This window comes from Oreochromis aureus, linkage group 8 (genome assembly GCF_013358895.1).
Source record: "Oreochromis aureus strain Israel breed Guangdong linkage group 8, ZZ_aureus, whole genome shotgun sequence".
Classification (NCBI taxonomy): Eukaryota; Metazoa; Chordata; class Actinopteri; order Cichliformes; family Cichlidae; genus Oreochromis; species Oreochromis aureus.
Genome location: NC_052949.1, coordinates 10,063,541 through 10,082,037, shown reverse-complemented (window position 1 = coordinate 10,082,037; position 18,497 = coordinate 10,063,541). Strand labels below are relative to the sequence as shown.

At 40.3% G+C, this 18,497-nt stretch overlaps 1 protein-coding gene across 1 annotated transcript; it reads left to right on the top strand.

Moving 5' to 3' along the window:
• Positions 1-281: 281 nt before the first annotated feature.
• On the top strand, positions 282-10,972 carry LOC120441507 (alpha-N-acetylgalactosaminide alpha-2,6-sialyltransferase 1-like). The gene is made up of 7 exons (XM_039616787.1): positions 282-355; positions 1,962-2,163; positions 2,378-2,540; positions 4,377-4,539; positions 9,916-10,054; positions 10,143-10,246; positions 10,704-10,972. Exons 1-7 carry the CDS (start codon positions 282-284, stop codon positions 10,801-10,803), a joined length of 945 nt encoding a protein of 314 aa, XP_039472721.1. The 3' UTR covers positions 10,804-10,972.
• Positions 10,973-18,497: the final 7,525 nt, after the last annotated feature.

Genomic DNA, 18,497 nt, shown 5'->3' with positions numbered 1-18,497 from the left:
CGTTATCACTGAAGGGTCGGAGGAATCACTTCAGCACCTTGTGTCCGCTGGAAGCTCTGAGTCCACTCAGCCACCTCCTGCGTTTCCTTCTGCGGCTTCCACACCGTCGCCTACAGTGCCACCGCCTGCTCTGTCGCACACTCTTGCCTATGGTGCCACCAGCTACAGGTCACACCACCGCCTGCAGTGCCTGCTTCAAATGGTCCTGCCTTGCCTGGTCCTGCCTCGCCTGGTCCTGTGACTGCCACACCGCTGTCTGATCCGCGACCTGTTCAAACGGCATGTCCACGTCAACATCGCCGGCCACCTTGCGGGCCGCTGGCTGGACATCATGGCATCACACAGCCATGACAGTGTAAGCATCACAGCAGATGCCTTTGTGTCAAAGTAACTGAAGATAAAACACATAAAAACATGAAAAATTCCTACATGTACTTTTCAAAGACTATGTGAAACTATGTGTGATGCTGAGTTTTACTCATGATGGTAGCTGTTTGTGTTTTTTTCTCCAGAACTCCTTTTGTGTTGTTATCAAAAGCAAAAGATGCCAAAGCAATAATAGCTCAATAAACATGCCAAACCATCCGGAGCAAAGCTGATACCATTATTACTTGTGTCGGGAAACCACTATTATCTTAAAGTGCATCTCTGTGGGTACATTTCTTTAAATAAATAATCAAGCATTTGCAGTAGCTGGGAATGAGTCAAGTGCATTATTGCAGATGAATCCTTTGCTTCTTTTCTTTTTAGTATTGGTTTAATTTGGTCAAATAGAAGGGTTTTTCAGTATGAATGGCCTGTTTTAGGTCCTGCCAAAGCAACTCAATCACATTGTAGTATGGAAATTAAATAATAATAATGGATTGGATTTATATAGCGCTTTTCAAGGCACCCAAAGCGCTTTACAATGACATTATTCATTCACGCTCACATTCACACACTGGTGGAGGCAAGCTACGGTTGTAGCCACAGCTGCCCTGGGGCAGACTGACAGAAGCGAGGCTGCCATATCGCGCCATCGGCCCCTCTGGCCAACACCAGTAGGCGGTAGGTAGGGTAAAGTGTCTTGCCCAAGGACACAACGACCAGGACAGAGAGGCCGGGGATCGAACCAGCGACCTTCCGGTTACAGGTGCCCTTCCCAACCCCCTGAGCCACGGTCGACACTCTAAGGTGTCGACACTCTAAAACCTTATTTTGGGGGGCATTCAGAGGTGGAGTGGCTGGTGTGTGCTTGAGATTCGGGGCATAAACTGCCAGACATCCCCTTCATGATTAGGTAAAGACCGGAATTCCTAGCTATATCACTTATGGGCCATGACAATCACATTACCAAAACCATGTTTGACTGTTGGTATTATGTTCATTTTAATAAAATGTTGTGTTAGTAACATGTCAGATATAATGGGACGCAAATCTTCCTAATAGTTCTGATTTTCTCTGGTCAGTCCACAGAATATTATCATAAAGGTCTTGGGGAACATCAACATGTTTTTTTGGCTAATATGTGATGAGCTCTGTTTGGTCAGCAGTAGTTTTCTTTATTCAATCAGCCATAATCAGACCTCAGTGTGGTTAGTAAATTTGTGGTTAATCAAAGTTCATTCATGATTTAATAAGCTGTGGCAATTCCTTTTTTACTCAGGACCAGGTGGGTTTGGATTGTTTTTTTCAAAACTTGTATGTAACTTTTGTCAATTTACTCTTTTAACATCTTTGTCTGCTATACAATGTGTTCAGTGATCTGAAGGCTGACAAAAATGCATAAAACAAAATCAGAACGAGGGCAAATACTTTTTCATACCACCACATTTTCTATGCTGACTCAAGAAAACCTATAATTGATTTAATTTGTTTTCCGTTAAATTAATATAATTTTATTTCTCTACATTTTTTCAAAGAAAGACACTGCCTTTCCTCGCAAATTATTTTATGTTGTGTCTGTTTCCCTTTTTTTTCAGCTGGCCAACCTTCATAGAAATAGATGACGGTGAATGGGAAGACTTTGTGCTTGAGAGGTACAAAGCATACTGGAAGAGAAAATTAAAATCAGGTCTACCACATGAGACCCCGATGCCTCTCCTCTACAAAAAAGACTTCAAGAAGCTTCCTATGTGGGCGTTTGAAGATGCTTACAACCAGGATGCTCAACCTAGACCAAGAATAAGCATACTAAGACAAAATATAATAAAAACTGTAAAATGTATTAACTTTATGGATGTGAGCCAACATTGCCGAACATCTGCATGATGATTAACACTTTAGTATCGGTTAATCTGTCTTTTTGGCTTCTTGACTTACTGTGTTTGCTGTTTCCAGATTTGTTTCAAGTCCTTCATTTTAGCCTGTATCATGATTTAATTTTTTATGATTTCAGACATGTGATCATTCTCTGCAAAACTCTCAGGATGAGAAATTCAGGAAGGCTTTTCTTCCTAACATACGCTTGTTTCTGCACAAAGACAGTATTAACATGAGCGAGTGGAATCGACTTTCACATTTTAACAATCCTTTTGGTTTCATGGAGTACAAGTATGACGGTAGGTCTTTCTGAAGATGATATTGGGTCAGTATTGTGTGCTGGACTGATGAGTAACAGAGTAAAGGTGTACCAATATACCTATTCTAGGTGCACCAATACACCTATATAGTTTCACCAAATGGGTTTTATGAAATGACATATGTTTAATTAGCCAATCAAATAACAGCAACTCAATGCATTTAGGAATGGATGAGTAGAAAACGTGACATGCTGAAATAAACCAAACATCAGAATGATGGTGACACTGAACATGGCATGATGTTGGTCTGACTATTTCAGAAAGTGCTGATTTTCTCACACAACCATGTCTAGGTTAACATAAAATATTATGTTGGCAATTGTTTTCTGGATGAAAATGCTTTGTTAATGTTAGAGATTAGAGTAGATTAGCAAGTCTACTTTGAGCTGATAGGAAGGCAACAGCAACAAAAGGAGAAACACTCTATTAAGGTATACAGAAGAGCATCTCTAAATGGACACTGTGTCAAACCTTAAAGCAACTGGGCTACAGCAGCAGAAGACCACACTGGGTGCCAATCCTGTGAGCTAAAAACAGGAAATTAAGGTTACAGTGAAATACGTTTAATTGTTGCTCACAGAGCTGAAGTATAGAGCTATATACCTTAGTTACTGGAGTGAATCCTTAGACATCTAAGGAGCTTGGAAAGATCAGCGTCTGGACTTCTTTAAGTTGCTTGAAGACGTCCAAACTCTCATCCGAGAAGCTTTTTCAGTTCTAAGGTCAAATGGCGGGGAGTCCCAGAATCCTTAGACATGTGGAAATTTCCCACAAGTGCAAACAGGTTTGCCCAGTCTAACTATGTACGTGTTATCAGTATCGTGGACTAATTCAGGTGTACGTGCAGTTAGTCTTTAGTAATGTAGTTGGACATGACAGAATACCCTGTGTACTATCTGTTCATACAGATAGCAATCAGAACTTACTCAAGTCATACCTCAAATAAAAGACTCATGTCCTTTTAATTGGTCCTGGTTTTTCAAGTCACATGGACTCATGCAGGTGTGCATGCAGTTATTCTTTTTGAATGTAGTTCACCATGACACAGTCACTTTAGCCCCATTTGACAAAGACAGAATACACTGTGTACTATCTGTCTTTTAAATTGTTCCAGGTTTTTACATTTCAAAAGATTTCAGAAAAAATGAAAACATGCATGTAAGTCTTTAAAACTGATAAGATATTTTTATTAGTTTTTTTGTGTTGTTTCTTTAATGAAAATGACAGCAGACTCTGGGCTTCTTAATGAACAAATATGAAGCAATAATTTGAAATATAAAGCAATGCAACTGAAATATATGAAATCAAAAGTTTATTTATTCAAATAATTAATAATTAAGGGAAATGTGCTCGGTGTAAACTGAATATATACCAATCAAATAAAAACCTACATGTAACCAAACTAGTTAGAGTCTGCATTTTAGGCAGAGGTTTTGTTATTCTGAGTGTATGAAGATTAATGTGAGCCTGAATATGACAGACAAGCCGCATTTGGTTTGGTTGCATCTGAAAGAGTTTACAGATTAAAAGAGATCAGACTAGTGTTGGGAAATCATGCTGGGGTTTTTTAGGTGATTTGGGTGGTGTTATGATATTTTCTGGTGGTGGATATATAGATTTAGGCGGTAATATCTAAAGATTCAAACTATATACAACACTTTCCATATTGTCATTGCTATAAAGACATCCATCTCTTAGCCTTTTCTTTGAACTACGAAACATTAGTTTAAAGTAACTAACCAACCTAACTTCTACTCATACAGCAACCATAAAACAATCACAGATTGTGTATTCATGTTTTCTTTTGATTTACAGATGTGATGGATTCAGTGAAGCTGATTCCAAAGCCAAAAGAGCCAATGCTTCTCCCAAAACCAGGTGATGATGGCTGTGTGCGCTGTGCTGTGGTGGGTACTGGAGGAATCCTAAACGGCTCAAAGAAGGGTGTGGAGATTGATAGGCATGATTATGTTTTTCGGTAAGACAAAAAAATCCCAAACAAACGTGTTGGCTTTGTTTGACAGGCAGTAGGCCCAGTGTAAAAAAATATAAAGCGGTGTAAAGCATACCCTGCTCTATCTTTCTCTGTGACTTTCATACCATAATTTACAAAATTAACTTTATTTTGTATTCAGTAACACTTTAAACTCGCGAGAGGTAGAAATTAGACAACAGAGGACCTAAGGGTTGTTTTCTCATGACTTCTGTACAACTGCTGTCATTCACTATGAATGGAGTCTTCCATATTCATTCACTACCGTATTGGCTTTACGCCTTAGATGTCCAACCTTTATATATAGTCATAGACTATATATATCTCATGCTAAAGAAATTGTTGAATTGATTTAAAAAAATCTAAATAAAATTTTATAAAATTCCACAAAAACAACATTTTGTTTATTTTCTAACTACAAAAAGTTGGAACAGGTAAAAAAAAAAAAAGGAAATTGAAGTAGGACTAAAAAAAAACAAACCCCAAAACAAAACAAAACAAAAACACCTAGCTGAACATTCAGCTAACTAACAAGTCAGTGACATCATTGGGTATAAAAAGAGCATCTTGAAGAAGATGGACAGCAGTTCAACAACATACAAAATACTAAGTTGACAAATTATGGAAAAATGTTCCTCAACAAAAAAAACATAAAAGGTTCTGTCCCGAATTCGACAATGTGGCACAAGACAAACCAGCGGAGGCCCAGTAGAGTGCAATCAGATGAAGAGTTTATTGACAACACACGCGTGGGAAGAAGCCCACAGCATCACATCTGCGGGTTCTTCTCCCAAAATACACAGAGAAAGGTTTTATAACGTCGGGTTTGACGCCCCTCTTGCGTTCTATAACATATTTTTGTATTTCTAAGAACATCATTTGCATCTTGTACAGACAATAATCAATTTTAGAACTAAAGTCAGACACAGAAGTTCCTTTTTCTAACATCTTCTCCAAATACAGCGATGATTTCAGGCCCTCCAGGTCCCTGTGGACGTGACATCCTCTCTGATACATGTTCAGTCATCTGTTACTAAGCAAACTCCTATGTAACAGGTTACAACAAGAAGCTGAATGCGTTCGGGCCTCTGCTCAGGCCTGTTCCTAGATTATATGTATTATATGTGTTTTGTAAGTGTGTATGCTGTTTTAACCTTAATGTTATGTGTGTACACAATGATTATGGCTGCTCCTGTAATAAAAAGTTAATGTGAGACCAACAGGTTTTAATGAACATCTTAATGCAGTATCAATGCTGTAGGTTAGATTGTTAATGCAAAGTTAATGATGCAGGTTATATTATAGCTGTAACATAATTTCTTCAATTCCACAGTTCCTAGACTTACATCATTGTTTCTATAGAAAAATATATTTGATTCATTTTTTCATATACCATCAATCATCTGAAGGCTCTTTTTATTGTAAGGTAAAGACGTTAAAATAATACAGAGAAATGTCAACAAGCCAAGGACCCCATATGAGCAAGGACTTGCTGGAGTTGAAAGGGAAAATGTCCTATTTAAAAGGATATCCATCTACTGTAACCAGTTAGGGGTTATGGTTTACCGTACAATGTTTACAATTTGCAATATTTACTTTGAATAATATCATAAAAAGATCCAGACAGTCTAGAGAAATCTCTACAAGAGAGAGGACCACAAATCAATATTGTGCTTGATGTTTGGACCCTCAGATGGCCAAAATCATTTATCCTCCTAAGATCCAAACACTTTCATTGCATCCATTTTTTATTTCTCTTTGCTATATTGGGACTTGATAAATGTAAAATCAAAGAATTAGCTGATTTGTATTTTTTTTTCCAGATTTTTGTTTTTGACAAAATGAGACCCTATACGAGGAAATTTGTTTTAAATTTCGATTGAACAGTGACAGTATAATGTCCTCGTAAGTGGATATCAGACCCTTGTAGAGCAAAATGTAGTATTTTGGTCTAGACCACCCAAAATGTGATCTCCACATATGTGGACGCCAGATCCTAGGAGGTTAAAGTAACTGAGGCAGAGTGAAAAACTGTTCTATGGTCAGAAAAATTGAAAGTTGAAACTCTTTTTAAAAAACACTCTTCCTCTCTCTCTTCTCTCTGCGAGAACACAATGTCTATCTATTTATGGTTTGTTATCACTGCTTAAGGAATTCCTTGCAAGACATACTATTACATCTATTACAACAGCAGTTCTCCACCTGCTGAACTGGCCTGCCTTCAGTCCACATCCTACAATGACTGAAATAACTTTGTGAGACGTGAAATAATGAATAGGATAGAAAGGACACAGAACACCACAGTTCCCAAATACTTATGGAGGTTTATTAGAATACAAACGGATGATGCACAGTGGTAAATATGGACAATTCTTTTTCAGATGTGTTGGTACCATCAAATTGTAATAGTCTTCTTAAAGGTACTATAATAACATGTGAATTTAAATGTGTAAATAAACGTTATCTAAAAAAAAAAAAAAAAAAAAAAAAAAAATTACCAATAATCATCCCACAGATGTAACATTATCTACAGCTACTTTTAGTACCATTGATGTTAAACTCTTTTTCTCCAATTGATCTTTCTGAGTTAACTTCAATAATTAATTCCTCCAAACCATCAACGTGTCTTTTAGACCCCATTCCTACAAAACTGCTCAAAGAAGTCCTGCCATTAATTAATTCTTCGATCTTAAATATGATCAACCCATCTCTAATAATCGGCTATGTACCACAGGCCTTCAAGGTGGCTGTAGTTAAACCTTTACTTAAAAAGCCATCTCTAGACCCAGCTGTCTTAGCTAATTATAGGCCAATCTCCAACCTTCCTTTCATATCAAAAATCCTTGAAAGAGTAGTTGTCAAACAGCTAACAGATCATCTGCAGAGGAATGGCTTATTTGAAGAGTTTCAGTCAGGTTTCAGAGCTCATCACAGCACAGAAACAGCTTTAGTGAAGGTTACAAATGATCTTCTTATGGCCTCTGACAGTGGACTCATCTCTGTGCTTGTCCTGCTCCACTTCCACAGCATGTCTTTATCCTGTTTTTCTTCTTTCACCCCAACCGGTCGCAGCAGATGGCCGCCCCTCCCTGAGCCTGGTTCTGCCGGAGGTTTCTTCCTGTTAAAAGGGAGTTTTTCCTTCCCACTGTCGCCAAAGTGCTTGCTCACAGGGGGTCATATGATTGTTGGGTTTTTCTCTGTATTTATTATTGTGCTATCTACTGTACAATATAAAGCGCCTTGAGGCGACTTTTGTTGTGATTTGGCGCTATATAAATAAAATTGAATTGAATTGAATTGAATTGAAAGGGGTACATTTTTTCTGTGTCCATTTACATTTTACACAATGCCCCAGCATCTTTCGAATTAGAGTTGCTTTATGATGATACTTCACATGAAATTGCTCACTGTCCCACAAGCAGATTATATATGGCAGATATTTGTAGTCAACACCTAGACATTGGTATTACACTTAAAGCTAGAGACAACTGATAAAATGTATTCTTGTCTTGTCTGGCAGGATGAATGGTGCCATCACCAAGGGTTATGAGGAAGATGTAGGAAACAAAACAGACCTCAGTGCTGCGTTCGATACTGTTGACCATAATATCCTATTAGAGCGATTAGAACATGCTGTAGGTATTACAGGTACTGCACTGCAGTGGTTTGTATCATATCTATCTAATAGACTCCAATTTGTTCAAGTAAATGGAGAGTCCTCTTCACACACTAAGGTCAATTATGGTGTTCCACAGGGTTCAGTGCTAGGACCAATTCTGTTTACATTATACATGCTTCCCTTAGGCAGCATCATTAGAAGACATAGCATACATTTTCACTGCTATGCAGATGACATGCAGCTCTATCTATCCATGAAGCCAGGTAACACACACCAATTAGTTAAACTGCAGGAATGTCTTAAAGACATAAAGACCTGGATGGCCGCTAACTTTCTGCTTCTTAATTCAGATAAAACTGAGGTTATTGTACTCGGCCCTGAAAATCTTAGAAATATGGTATCTAACCAGATTCTTACTCTGGATGGCATTACCTTGGCCTCCAGTAATGCTGTGAGGAACCTTGGAGTCATTTTTGACCAGGACATGTCCTTCAACGCACATATTAAACAAATATGTAAGACTGCTTTCTTCCATTTGCGCAACATCTCTAAAATTAGAAATATCCTGTCTCAGAGTGACGCTGAAAAACTAGTTCATGCATTTATTACTTCCAGGCTGGACTACTGTAATTCTTTATTATCAGGATGTCCTAAAACTCACTGAAAAGCCTTCAGCTGATCCAAAATGCTGCAGCAAGGGTACTGACAGGGACTAGAAAAGAGAGCATATTTCTCCTGTTTTGGCTTCCCTTCATTGGCTTCCTGTTAAATCCAGAATTGAATTCAAAATCCTGCTCCTCACATACAAGGTCTTAAATAATCAGGCCCCATCTTATCTTAATGACCTTGTAGTACCATATCACCCCATTAGAGCACTTCGCTCTCGCTCTGCAGGCCTACTTGCTGTTCCTAGAGTATTTAAAAGTAGAATGGGAGGCAGAGCCTTCAGTTTTCAGGCCCCTCTTCTGTGGAACCAACTTCCAGTTTGGATTCGGAGACAGACACTATCTCTACTTTTAAGATTAGGCTTAAAACTTTCCTTTTGCTAAAGCATATAGTTAGGGCTGGACCAGGTGACCCTGAATCCTCCCTTAGTTATGATGCAATAGACGAGGCTGCCGGGGATTCCCATGATGCATTGAGTTTTTCCTTCCAGTCACCTTTCGCACTCACTATGTGTTAATAGACCTCTCTGCATCGAATCATATCTGTTATTAATCTCTGTCTCTCTTCCACAGCATGTCTTTATCCTGTTTTTCTTCTTTCACCCCAACCGGTCGCAGCAGATGGCCGCCTCCCTGAGCCTGGTTCTGCCGGAGGTTTCTTCCTGTTAAAGGGAGTTTTTCCTTCCCACTGTCGCCAAAGTGCTTGCTCACAGGGGTCATATGATTGTTGGGTTTTTCTCTGTATTTATTATTGTGCTATCTACTGTACAATATAAAGCGCCTTGAGGCGACTTTTGTTGTGATTTGGCGCTATATAAATAAAATTGAATTGAATTGAATTGAATTGAATTGAATTGAATTGAAAGGGGTACATTTTTTCTGTGTCCATTTACATTTTACACAATGCCCCAGCATCTTTCGAATTAGAGTTGCTTTATGATGATACTTCACATGAAATTGCTCACTGTCCCACAAGCAGATTATATATGGCAGATATTTGTAGTCAACACCTAGACATTGGTATTACACTTAAAGCTAGAGACAACTGATAAAATGTATTCTTGTCTTGTCTGGCAGGATGAATGGTGCCATCACCAAGGGTTATGAGGAAGATGTAGGAAACAAAACATCAGTTTACGTTCACACAGCCCACTCTATCACGACATCACTTTCCTTGCTGAAGAAGTATGGGTACAAATCTGCCCCTCATGACGAGGTACTTAAACTTCACAGACAACAGTGTTATATCATACTTATTTTCCCTGCACAGAATAAACATAGGTGCTCTCCTTCCCTTTTGGCAGGGTATAAAATATGTGTTGATTCCAGAGGGGATGAGGGATTTCCAGTGGCTCAAGGCTCTTCTGAGAGGAGAAAAGGTCTCTGCTGGACCATACCGCAATAAACTGTGAGTATAAAATGCAATGAAAATGGAAATGAATCAAGAAATGTATTCACCATTTTCAAAAAGTTGCAATGATCCCATTAAGGAGTTAAGATCACACCTGTATTTGTTTAGGTTTTGTTTTTTTTGTTTTTGTTTTTTTTCTCAAAATAACCTGTCCTGTCTTGCGTTTTTGGAAGCAGAATCATGATGGGAATATTTTGTACTCCCAAACACATATGTTTGTTTATTTTCCAGTAAACAAATAAACACTATAACCAAGGCCAAGATGTCACACAAATGCAGATTTTGAGTGTACATGGAAGCCTTACCTGCATACATATAAAATGTTAGTGACATGTAATTTAAATGTATCTTTCTAATAATATGAATTATATAATGTATTTTCCAAATCAAAATCTCTTCCGTGGTATATATGTGACTAACAAGTGTGCCATATTTTGTCTTCTAATCTCACCAGACCAAGGACCTACTATTCAGGGCAATACAATGAAAGTCGTGTCTACGTTCTGCACCAGGACTTCCTCCGATATGTGCGGAACAGGTCAGCCTGCAGTTAACACCCTGTACACAGTATTTTTGTTAAAAGGACTATGAATATTTAGAAGGAAGCTGAGAATGATCTCCAAACTGGAGGTGAATTAACTGATCTAATAGAGACTGATCAGTCATGAAGGTATTATTCATGACTGTTTTATCATCTGGGACTTAACTCCAGGCCACTATGCACTGTAAAACAAACAAACAAACCAATGAAATCAGCACACATCCAAAAAGCATTGTGATGAACTCAGGTGGAACAATGATGAAGCGATCCTAATCTGTACTTACAGTTTCTGTTTGTTGTTTACCACTCTACCCCAGGAAGGCAACCTTATTAGCCAAAGCAACCATACAGTTGTGATTCCTATTATAAATGAACAATAAGGATGAGAAACAAGCAAAAAAATCACTGGAATAACTGTTATAAGATTGTAACTCAGACAACAATGTCAGCATGAACAGACATACAGTACTTTGCCAGTCTTGAGTCCCCTGCTGGGAAAATGGGAAATATCTGCAGCAATTTATTGAAACATGTGCAAACATACATGGAAATAGAATAAATTTTAGACAAAAACAGTCTGTACAATTCTAACCAATCAATGTCTTGATGCATTCTCAATCATCCAGGAAAGTAAATCTCCAAAAGTTGAATCTGTTCATCTGGACGTAGCGTTTTGTGGGAGAAATGTTTCGTCACTCATCCAATTGACTTCTTCAGTCTCAGCTGACTGCAGGTTTCCCCAAACCTTATAAACAGTACATTTGCATAATGACTGAAACCAGCCCACTGAAGGAACAATGGGCTGTGAGGTCAGTTCCTTAATCATAATTATGCAAATTCCCATGACCATTGATCAACAATCACTGACCAAAACCCACTGATCAAAGAACACTGATCAATGGCCATGAGTACCATTCACAGAGAGTTGGGGAATGGCTGCAATCACAGCATTGTAAGATGGCGAAAGATGTACCCTTAGGCCCCTCCTCGATTCAGAGATGGTCTTTCCTTTTCACGTAAATGGCCTCCTTGACTCGGCGCTCAAACCAGCGTTCTTCCCTGTCCAGGATGTGTACATCCTCATCGTTGAAAGAGTGTCCACTGGCCTGTAGGTGTAAATAAACTGCAGAGTCCTGGCCTGATGAGGTTGCTCTTCTGTGTTGTGCCATCCGCTTCACTAGAGGTTGTTTGGTTTCCCGATGTATAAATCCTGGCAATCCTCCTGGCACTTAACAGCGTACACTATGTTACTCTGTTTGTGTCGGGGACCCGATCCTTGGGTGGACCAGTTTTTGGCGCAGCGTGTTTTGGGGTTTAAAAGCCACAGAGACCCGGTGTTTAGAAAAAATGTGTCTCAACTGTTCCGATACTCCTGACACATATGGGATCACTACAGGTTTTCGCCTGGGCAGCGGTTGTCCTTCTCTCCTGGATCGGCTGGAGCTTTTTTTAGGTGCCTTCCCAGCTTTGACAAAAGTCCAGCTGGGATAACCACATTTACTCAGGGCCTTCTTGATGTGCTGTTCTTCTGCCTCCCTGGCCGCTGTGTCAGTGGGGATGGTGTTCGCTCTGTGTTGTAGCGTCCTGATGACACCCAGTTTGTGCTCCAGTGGATGATGAGAGTCAAACCTTAGATACTGATCCGTATGTGTAGGTTTACGGTACACGTCAGCTTTTAGATATCCCCCATTACTGATGGAAATCTCACAGTCTAAGAAGGCTAACCTGCCACTTTTCATATCCTCCCTGGTGAATTTGATGTGTCGGTCCACCGAGTTAATGTGATTCGTGAAATGTAGTACGTCCTGAGATTTGATTTTCACCCAGGTGTCATCCACATATCTGAACCAATGGCTTGGTGGTGTTCCAGGGTAGGATAGCAACGCCCTCTTTTCCACTTCTTCCATGTACAAATTGGCCACGATGGGTGAAACTGGGGAGCCCATGGCACACCCATGTTTCTGCCTGTAGAACTGACCCTTGTATGTGAAGTAGGTGGAATGAAGACACAGTTCCAAAAGCAAACACACTTGGTCGATGCTGAGAGTGGTCCTGATGCTGAGGTTGGTGTCATCCTGTAATCTCTTATGGACTACCTCCAACGCTTCCGTGACTGGGATGCAAGTGAAGAGAGATGTAACGTCGCATGCGAGACCATGGTTTCATCTGCCTCCATAATGACATCTCTCACCTTCTCAACAAAATCCAGGGTGTTCTGGATGTGGTGTTCAGAGCTGCCCACCAGCAGGTTGAGGATCGAAGCCAGAAACTTGGAGATGTTATAGGCAGTGTTGGGTAAGTTACTTTAAATTAGTAACTTAGTTACATTACTAGTTACTTCTCTAAAAAAGTAACTCAGTTACTTCAAGTTACTTGTTACTTTCAGAGTAACTAGTTACTAGGGAAAGTAACTTTGGTTTTACTCAGAATTCTCTTGTTAATGTGTTGCTTCTGTAACTGGATACCCAGCAAGATTGCCAGTCTTCTAGCTTGCTTACTTGCCACAAGTGCACTGTGCCACCTACCAATAGAAAGGAAAAAATAATGCGCACATTTCCACAAGAGAAATCCCACGCCTGGACCGTCGTTGACCGCCGCCATGATTCTAGCCTGCTTTTTACATCCAACACAAAAACTGCAGTCGTGGTGCTTTTGATTGTACTCAGAACCTGGAAATTCTGCCTTCTGAATAGGAAGATGGAGGTAACACCAGACTGCAGATGAGCTGCATACAGAGCTGGACTGGGACAAAAAAATCGTCCCGGGCATTTTGACTAGAGACCAGCCCACCATTATAGGAAAAATCATAAAGCCTTTGAATGAAAACAAACACTGTTGTGACAGTGATGTACACTGTTCTGATGGTATATATGTATCAATCTATCAATTGTTTGTTGTAAGACTCAGATAATTATTTTTTAAAAGCGAGACATTTTAAATGAGAATAATAAAGAAAAGTATTTCGTTGTGCCCCCCTTTCCCTGTTAATGCCCTACCTGGCCCCTGGCAACACTTTGCTAGACCCGCCCCTGCACAGTTACCAGCTGTCAGCTACATAGAAAAGGATCCTGGTGTTATTTGTCTCTCAGAAACAGTTCATAACTTCCTTCAACTCATTCATGTCACCTAAAAGGTAAACCTGTTTCTCCATCACCTGTTCAGCTCTGATGATTCAGTAAGGACATCTCCTGGTTTCATCTTCATGTTTCCCTCTCACTAGATAACCAAACCGATATCATGACCAGCAGCTTTACAGCTGTGGCTCCAGCAAACATCAGCTGATACTAGAAATTAATATTAAATAAATTCTAACAACAGCTGATCAAGCTTAAACGTGCTGCTGTTGTTTAACGCGACATCCGCTGGTTTCCTCTTTCTGGCGCAAAGTGGGCGATAAACAAACAAGAGAGAAAAGCCAGTCAGCTGATCATTGATCAGTTTCGTGATTGAAGTAGAAACAGGAGAGGAGAGAATGAGAGAAGAAGAGGCAGCTGTGCAGCTTCAGCTTTGTGTCTTTTTCATTGTAGCTGAAGTCTGGGACAAACTGTGTTCCTTTTCACCTCAGTACGAAACGCGTAATATTTTCTCTGAATATGAGACGATTCTGTTTTTTACGGGACGGTTGGCAACTCTAATAATTAACGTATGAACAAAATAAAGTTCAACATCAGTAACATAGCACCCACACAGCTGTATAGAAACTCCGTCATGCTAGCTAGCACGCAGTACGAAAATGTCAGCATAACGGAAATAAACTCCACCTAAACTTGGTTTATATCTGACTCCGATAGACTGCAGGTCATAACTTCTTACCTGAAGTTCAGTTCACCTGACACGCGGACCGCGGCCGCTCGGGTCTCTCCTCTTGCCTCCCTTTTCCTTCATCCACCTGCTGGCTTCCACCACTTGCTAATGTTATTGAATCTGTGGAAGCTCCGCGATATCCACCACACGAAGTAACGAGTAACGAGGCTATCTAAATCCCAGTAACGAGTAACGCGTTCCTGGTTTTGGCATAATAACTAGTTACCGTGCTTGTTACCACAATAACAACATAGTTACTGTAACGCGTTACTTAATAACGCGTTAGTCCCAACACTGGTTATAGGTGACCGAGTTGATCATGCAGACAATTGGTCTTAAAGGTGCACCCTGCTTATGTATTTTCGGTAAACCATACAGACTTGGTGTAGACTCCCCTGGGTACAGCCTGTGGTATGAGGTCCGGTCGATAGCCTTGTCTTGTTCTAACTGCTTCAGACAGTCTATGACCCTCTTCCTGTAGCCACTTCCTGGGTCTCGTTTCAGGGGCTCATAAGTATTTTCATCACTGAGTAGTGACAAAATCTTCTCATGATAGTCTTTCTGGTTAAGCAATACTGTGCACCTACCCTTGTCTGCCGGAAGGATGATAATGTTGTTGTCATCACTAAGTGATGTGAGTGCCTTCCTCTCCTCCATGGTGATGTTGGATGCTGGGGGCTTTGCGTTTCAACGATGAGGATGTACACATCCTGGACAGGGAAGAACGCTGGTTTGAGCGCGGAGTCAAGGAGGCCATTTACGTGAAAAGGGAAAGACCATCTCTGAATCGAGGAGGGGGCCTAAGGGTACATCTTTCGCCATCTTACAATGCTGTGATTGCAGCCATTCCCCAACTCTCTGTGAATGGTACTCATGGCCATTGATCAGTGTTCTTTAATCAGTGGGTTTTGGTCAGTGATTGTTGATCAATGGTCATGGGAATTTGCATAATTATGATTAAGGAACTGACCTCACAGCCCATTGTTCCTTCAGTGGGCTGGTTTCAGTCATTATGCAAATGTACTGTTTATAAGGTTTGGGGAAACCTGCAGTCAGCTGAGACTGAAGAAGTCACTTGGATGAGTGACGAAACGTTTTTCCCACAAAACGCTACGTCCAGATGAACAGATTCAACTTTTGGAGATTTACTTTCCTGGATGATTGAGAATGCATCAAGATGTACAATTCTAACCAATCAATGTTTGGTGTGACCACCAACAGAGTCTGAACTTTCTCAGCAAACTTTCTTGTAATTTCTTTAAGTGGTCTTCAGGAGTAGTACTCCAGTCTTCTTGAAGTACATCCAAAATTGTGTGTCTTCTGTCCAATTCTTTGCCCGATACCTAAAGCCCAATTTGAGCCCATGCCCACATGGTACCCATCCAGCCCGAGCAAAAATCAGGTGGGGCCCATATATACATGTTGGCTGGGATACGGACATTCTACTAATGCAGGGGTTGGCAACCCTAGGCACGCGTAGGGTTAACTGATGGCACGACCATAGCTGGACTGGCCATCGGGCATACCGGGCATTTGCTCGGTGGCCCGATGATTTTTTTTTTTTTTCATAACGGTATAAACAATGAAAGGTGGTGGATTGGCCAGATGTTGGCCGGTGTGTAAAAATAACTCAATTGTTTGGTGGTGGCTATGGCGGACCTTCCACAGATTCAGTAACATTAGTGGAGGCCAGCAGGTGGATGAGGGAGAAGGGAGGCAGGAGGAGGAGAGACCCGAGGCGGCCGCCGGTCCGAGTATCAGGTGAACTGAACTTCAGGTAAGAAGTTATGACCTGCAGTCTATCTGGGTCAGATATAAACCAAGTTTAGGTGGAGTTTATTTTCGTTGTGCTGACTTTTTACAGTCAGTTACAATAACTCGTACTGCGTACTAGCTAGCATGATGGAGTTTCTATACAGCTGGGTGGGTGCTATGATGTTACTGATAGTAATTGATAGTTATTTTATTCATAAGGTTAGTTAGTAGAGCTGCCAACCGTCCCGTAAAATGACGGAATCGTCCCGCATTCAGAGAAATTATTACGCGTTTCGTGTTGAGCTGAGAAGGGACGCAGTTTGGCCCGGACTTCAGCTAGGATGGAAAAAGACACAAAGGTGGATTTATTCTGTCATTACGCTGCACAGCTGTTTCTTCTTCTCTCATTCTCTCCCCTCTCTCTCCTGTTGCTACTTTAATCATGAGACTGATCAATGATCAGCTGATCAGATTTTCTCTCTTGTTTGTTTATCACCCACTTTGCGCCAGAAAAAGGAAACCGCCGGATGTCGCGCTAAACAACAGCAGCACGTTTAAGCTTGATCAGCTGTTGTTAGAATTTGTTTAATATTAATTTCTAGTATCAGCTGAGTTTTGCTAGAGCCACAGCTGTAAAACCTGCTGGTCATGATATTGGTTTGTATATCTGGTGAGAGGGAAACGTGCAGATGAAACCAGAAGATGTCCTTACTGAACCATCAGAGCTGAACAGGTGATGGAGAAACAGGTTTACCTTTTAGGTGACATGAATGAGTTGAAGGGAAGTTATGAACTGTTTCTGAGAGACAAATAACACCAGGATCATTTTTTTACGTAGCTGACGGCTGGTAACTGTGCAGGGGCGGGTCTAGCAAAGTTTTGCCAGGGGCCCTGCCTGGCCCCCTGGCAAAACATTAACAGGGAAAGGGGGGCACAAAGAAATACTTTCTTATTATCATTTAAAATGTCTGGCTGTTATTAAATAATTATCTGAAGCTTACAACCAAAGTTTTTATCTGATGTAAAATGTATAGAAATCATACATATACCAACAAGACAGTGTACATCACTGTCACAACAGCGTTTGTTTTCATTCAAAGGCTTTATGGCTTTTCCTATAATACCTGGTCGGCTGGTCTTTAGTCAAAATGCTGGCTGAGTTAATGCCAGTTAATGCGACATCGAAGCAGCTGGAATCCACAGCTGTACGTGTTCATGGAGCTTGCATTTTCACCTGCTGGACATCACTACCTGACAAGTTTAACTGTCTTCAGAACATTGCAGAGGCCTTATTGACAGTATTTGGCTCTACATATCTGTGTGAGCAGATTTTCTCTCACATGAGAGTCCTCAGGTAGCCGTCTGAATGCTGGACACTCGGAGACCTGTGTCTCTGAGTGGGAGACCAGAGATCACATTAACATGTGTGTCTCTGTATTAACAGACATGTCATATTGGCTGAGTTTATTTTTCTTATCATTGTTGTGAGGAGACCATAAATATCATTTGTATTTTCTGTTGTACAGTCCATTTGCTGTTCTATATATTGTTCTATATATTGTGTAACTGTTCGTATAGAGCGTTATTAAATTTATTGCTAATGCAATCATATGGCACTCTGACTTCGAGGAAATTTTAAATGGCACTCGCCATCAGAAAGGTTGCCTACCCCTGTACTAATGAGATGATGCATAATGTCCTTGGGAATCTCCTCAGATCTCCAGATCTGGAGCAGGCCATTGCTGAGCTCCTGGACAGTCTGAGATAGTGTAACAGAGGTGTTCTACTGGATTAAGGTCAGGTAAGTGTGGGGACTAGTCAATAGTACAAATTCTTTCATCCTGTAGGAACTAAATGAAAGGTATTTACACATGTAAAAGCAATAAAATTATCCAAGACTATGGTCAATAGTGTTCTATTTGGTATTGTGCTTAGTAAAATATTAGCTTTACTTTGTTTAATAATGTCATAATGCTGCTGTAATACAGCAAAACTACTTTTGCAATACCCAATTTTCTGTATTTGTCCTTAAAAATAAAAAAAGTAAAAAAGACATACTGGTTTGGTAAGACCACTTTATATAAATTTTCACTGAAGTGAGATAGTATTTTGCAAGGATATTTAGTAGTAGTTGATCGTCAAATTTAC

Coding starts and splice junctions, on each gene's coding strand:
- LOC120441507 (XM_039616787.1), top strand. CDS start 282: ATGTCCACGTCAACATCGCCGGCCACCTTGCGGGCCGCTGGCTGGACA. Junction 2,164..2,377: donor ATGCTCAACCTAGACCAAGA/ATAAGCATACTA, acceptor TTATGATTTCAG/ACATGTGATCATTCTCTGCA. Junction 10,055..10,142: donor AATCTGCCCCTCATGACGAG/GTACTTAAACTT, acceptor CCCTTTTGGCAG/GGTATAAAATATGTGTTGAT.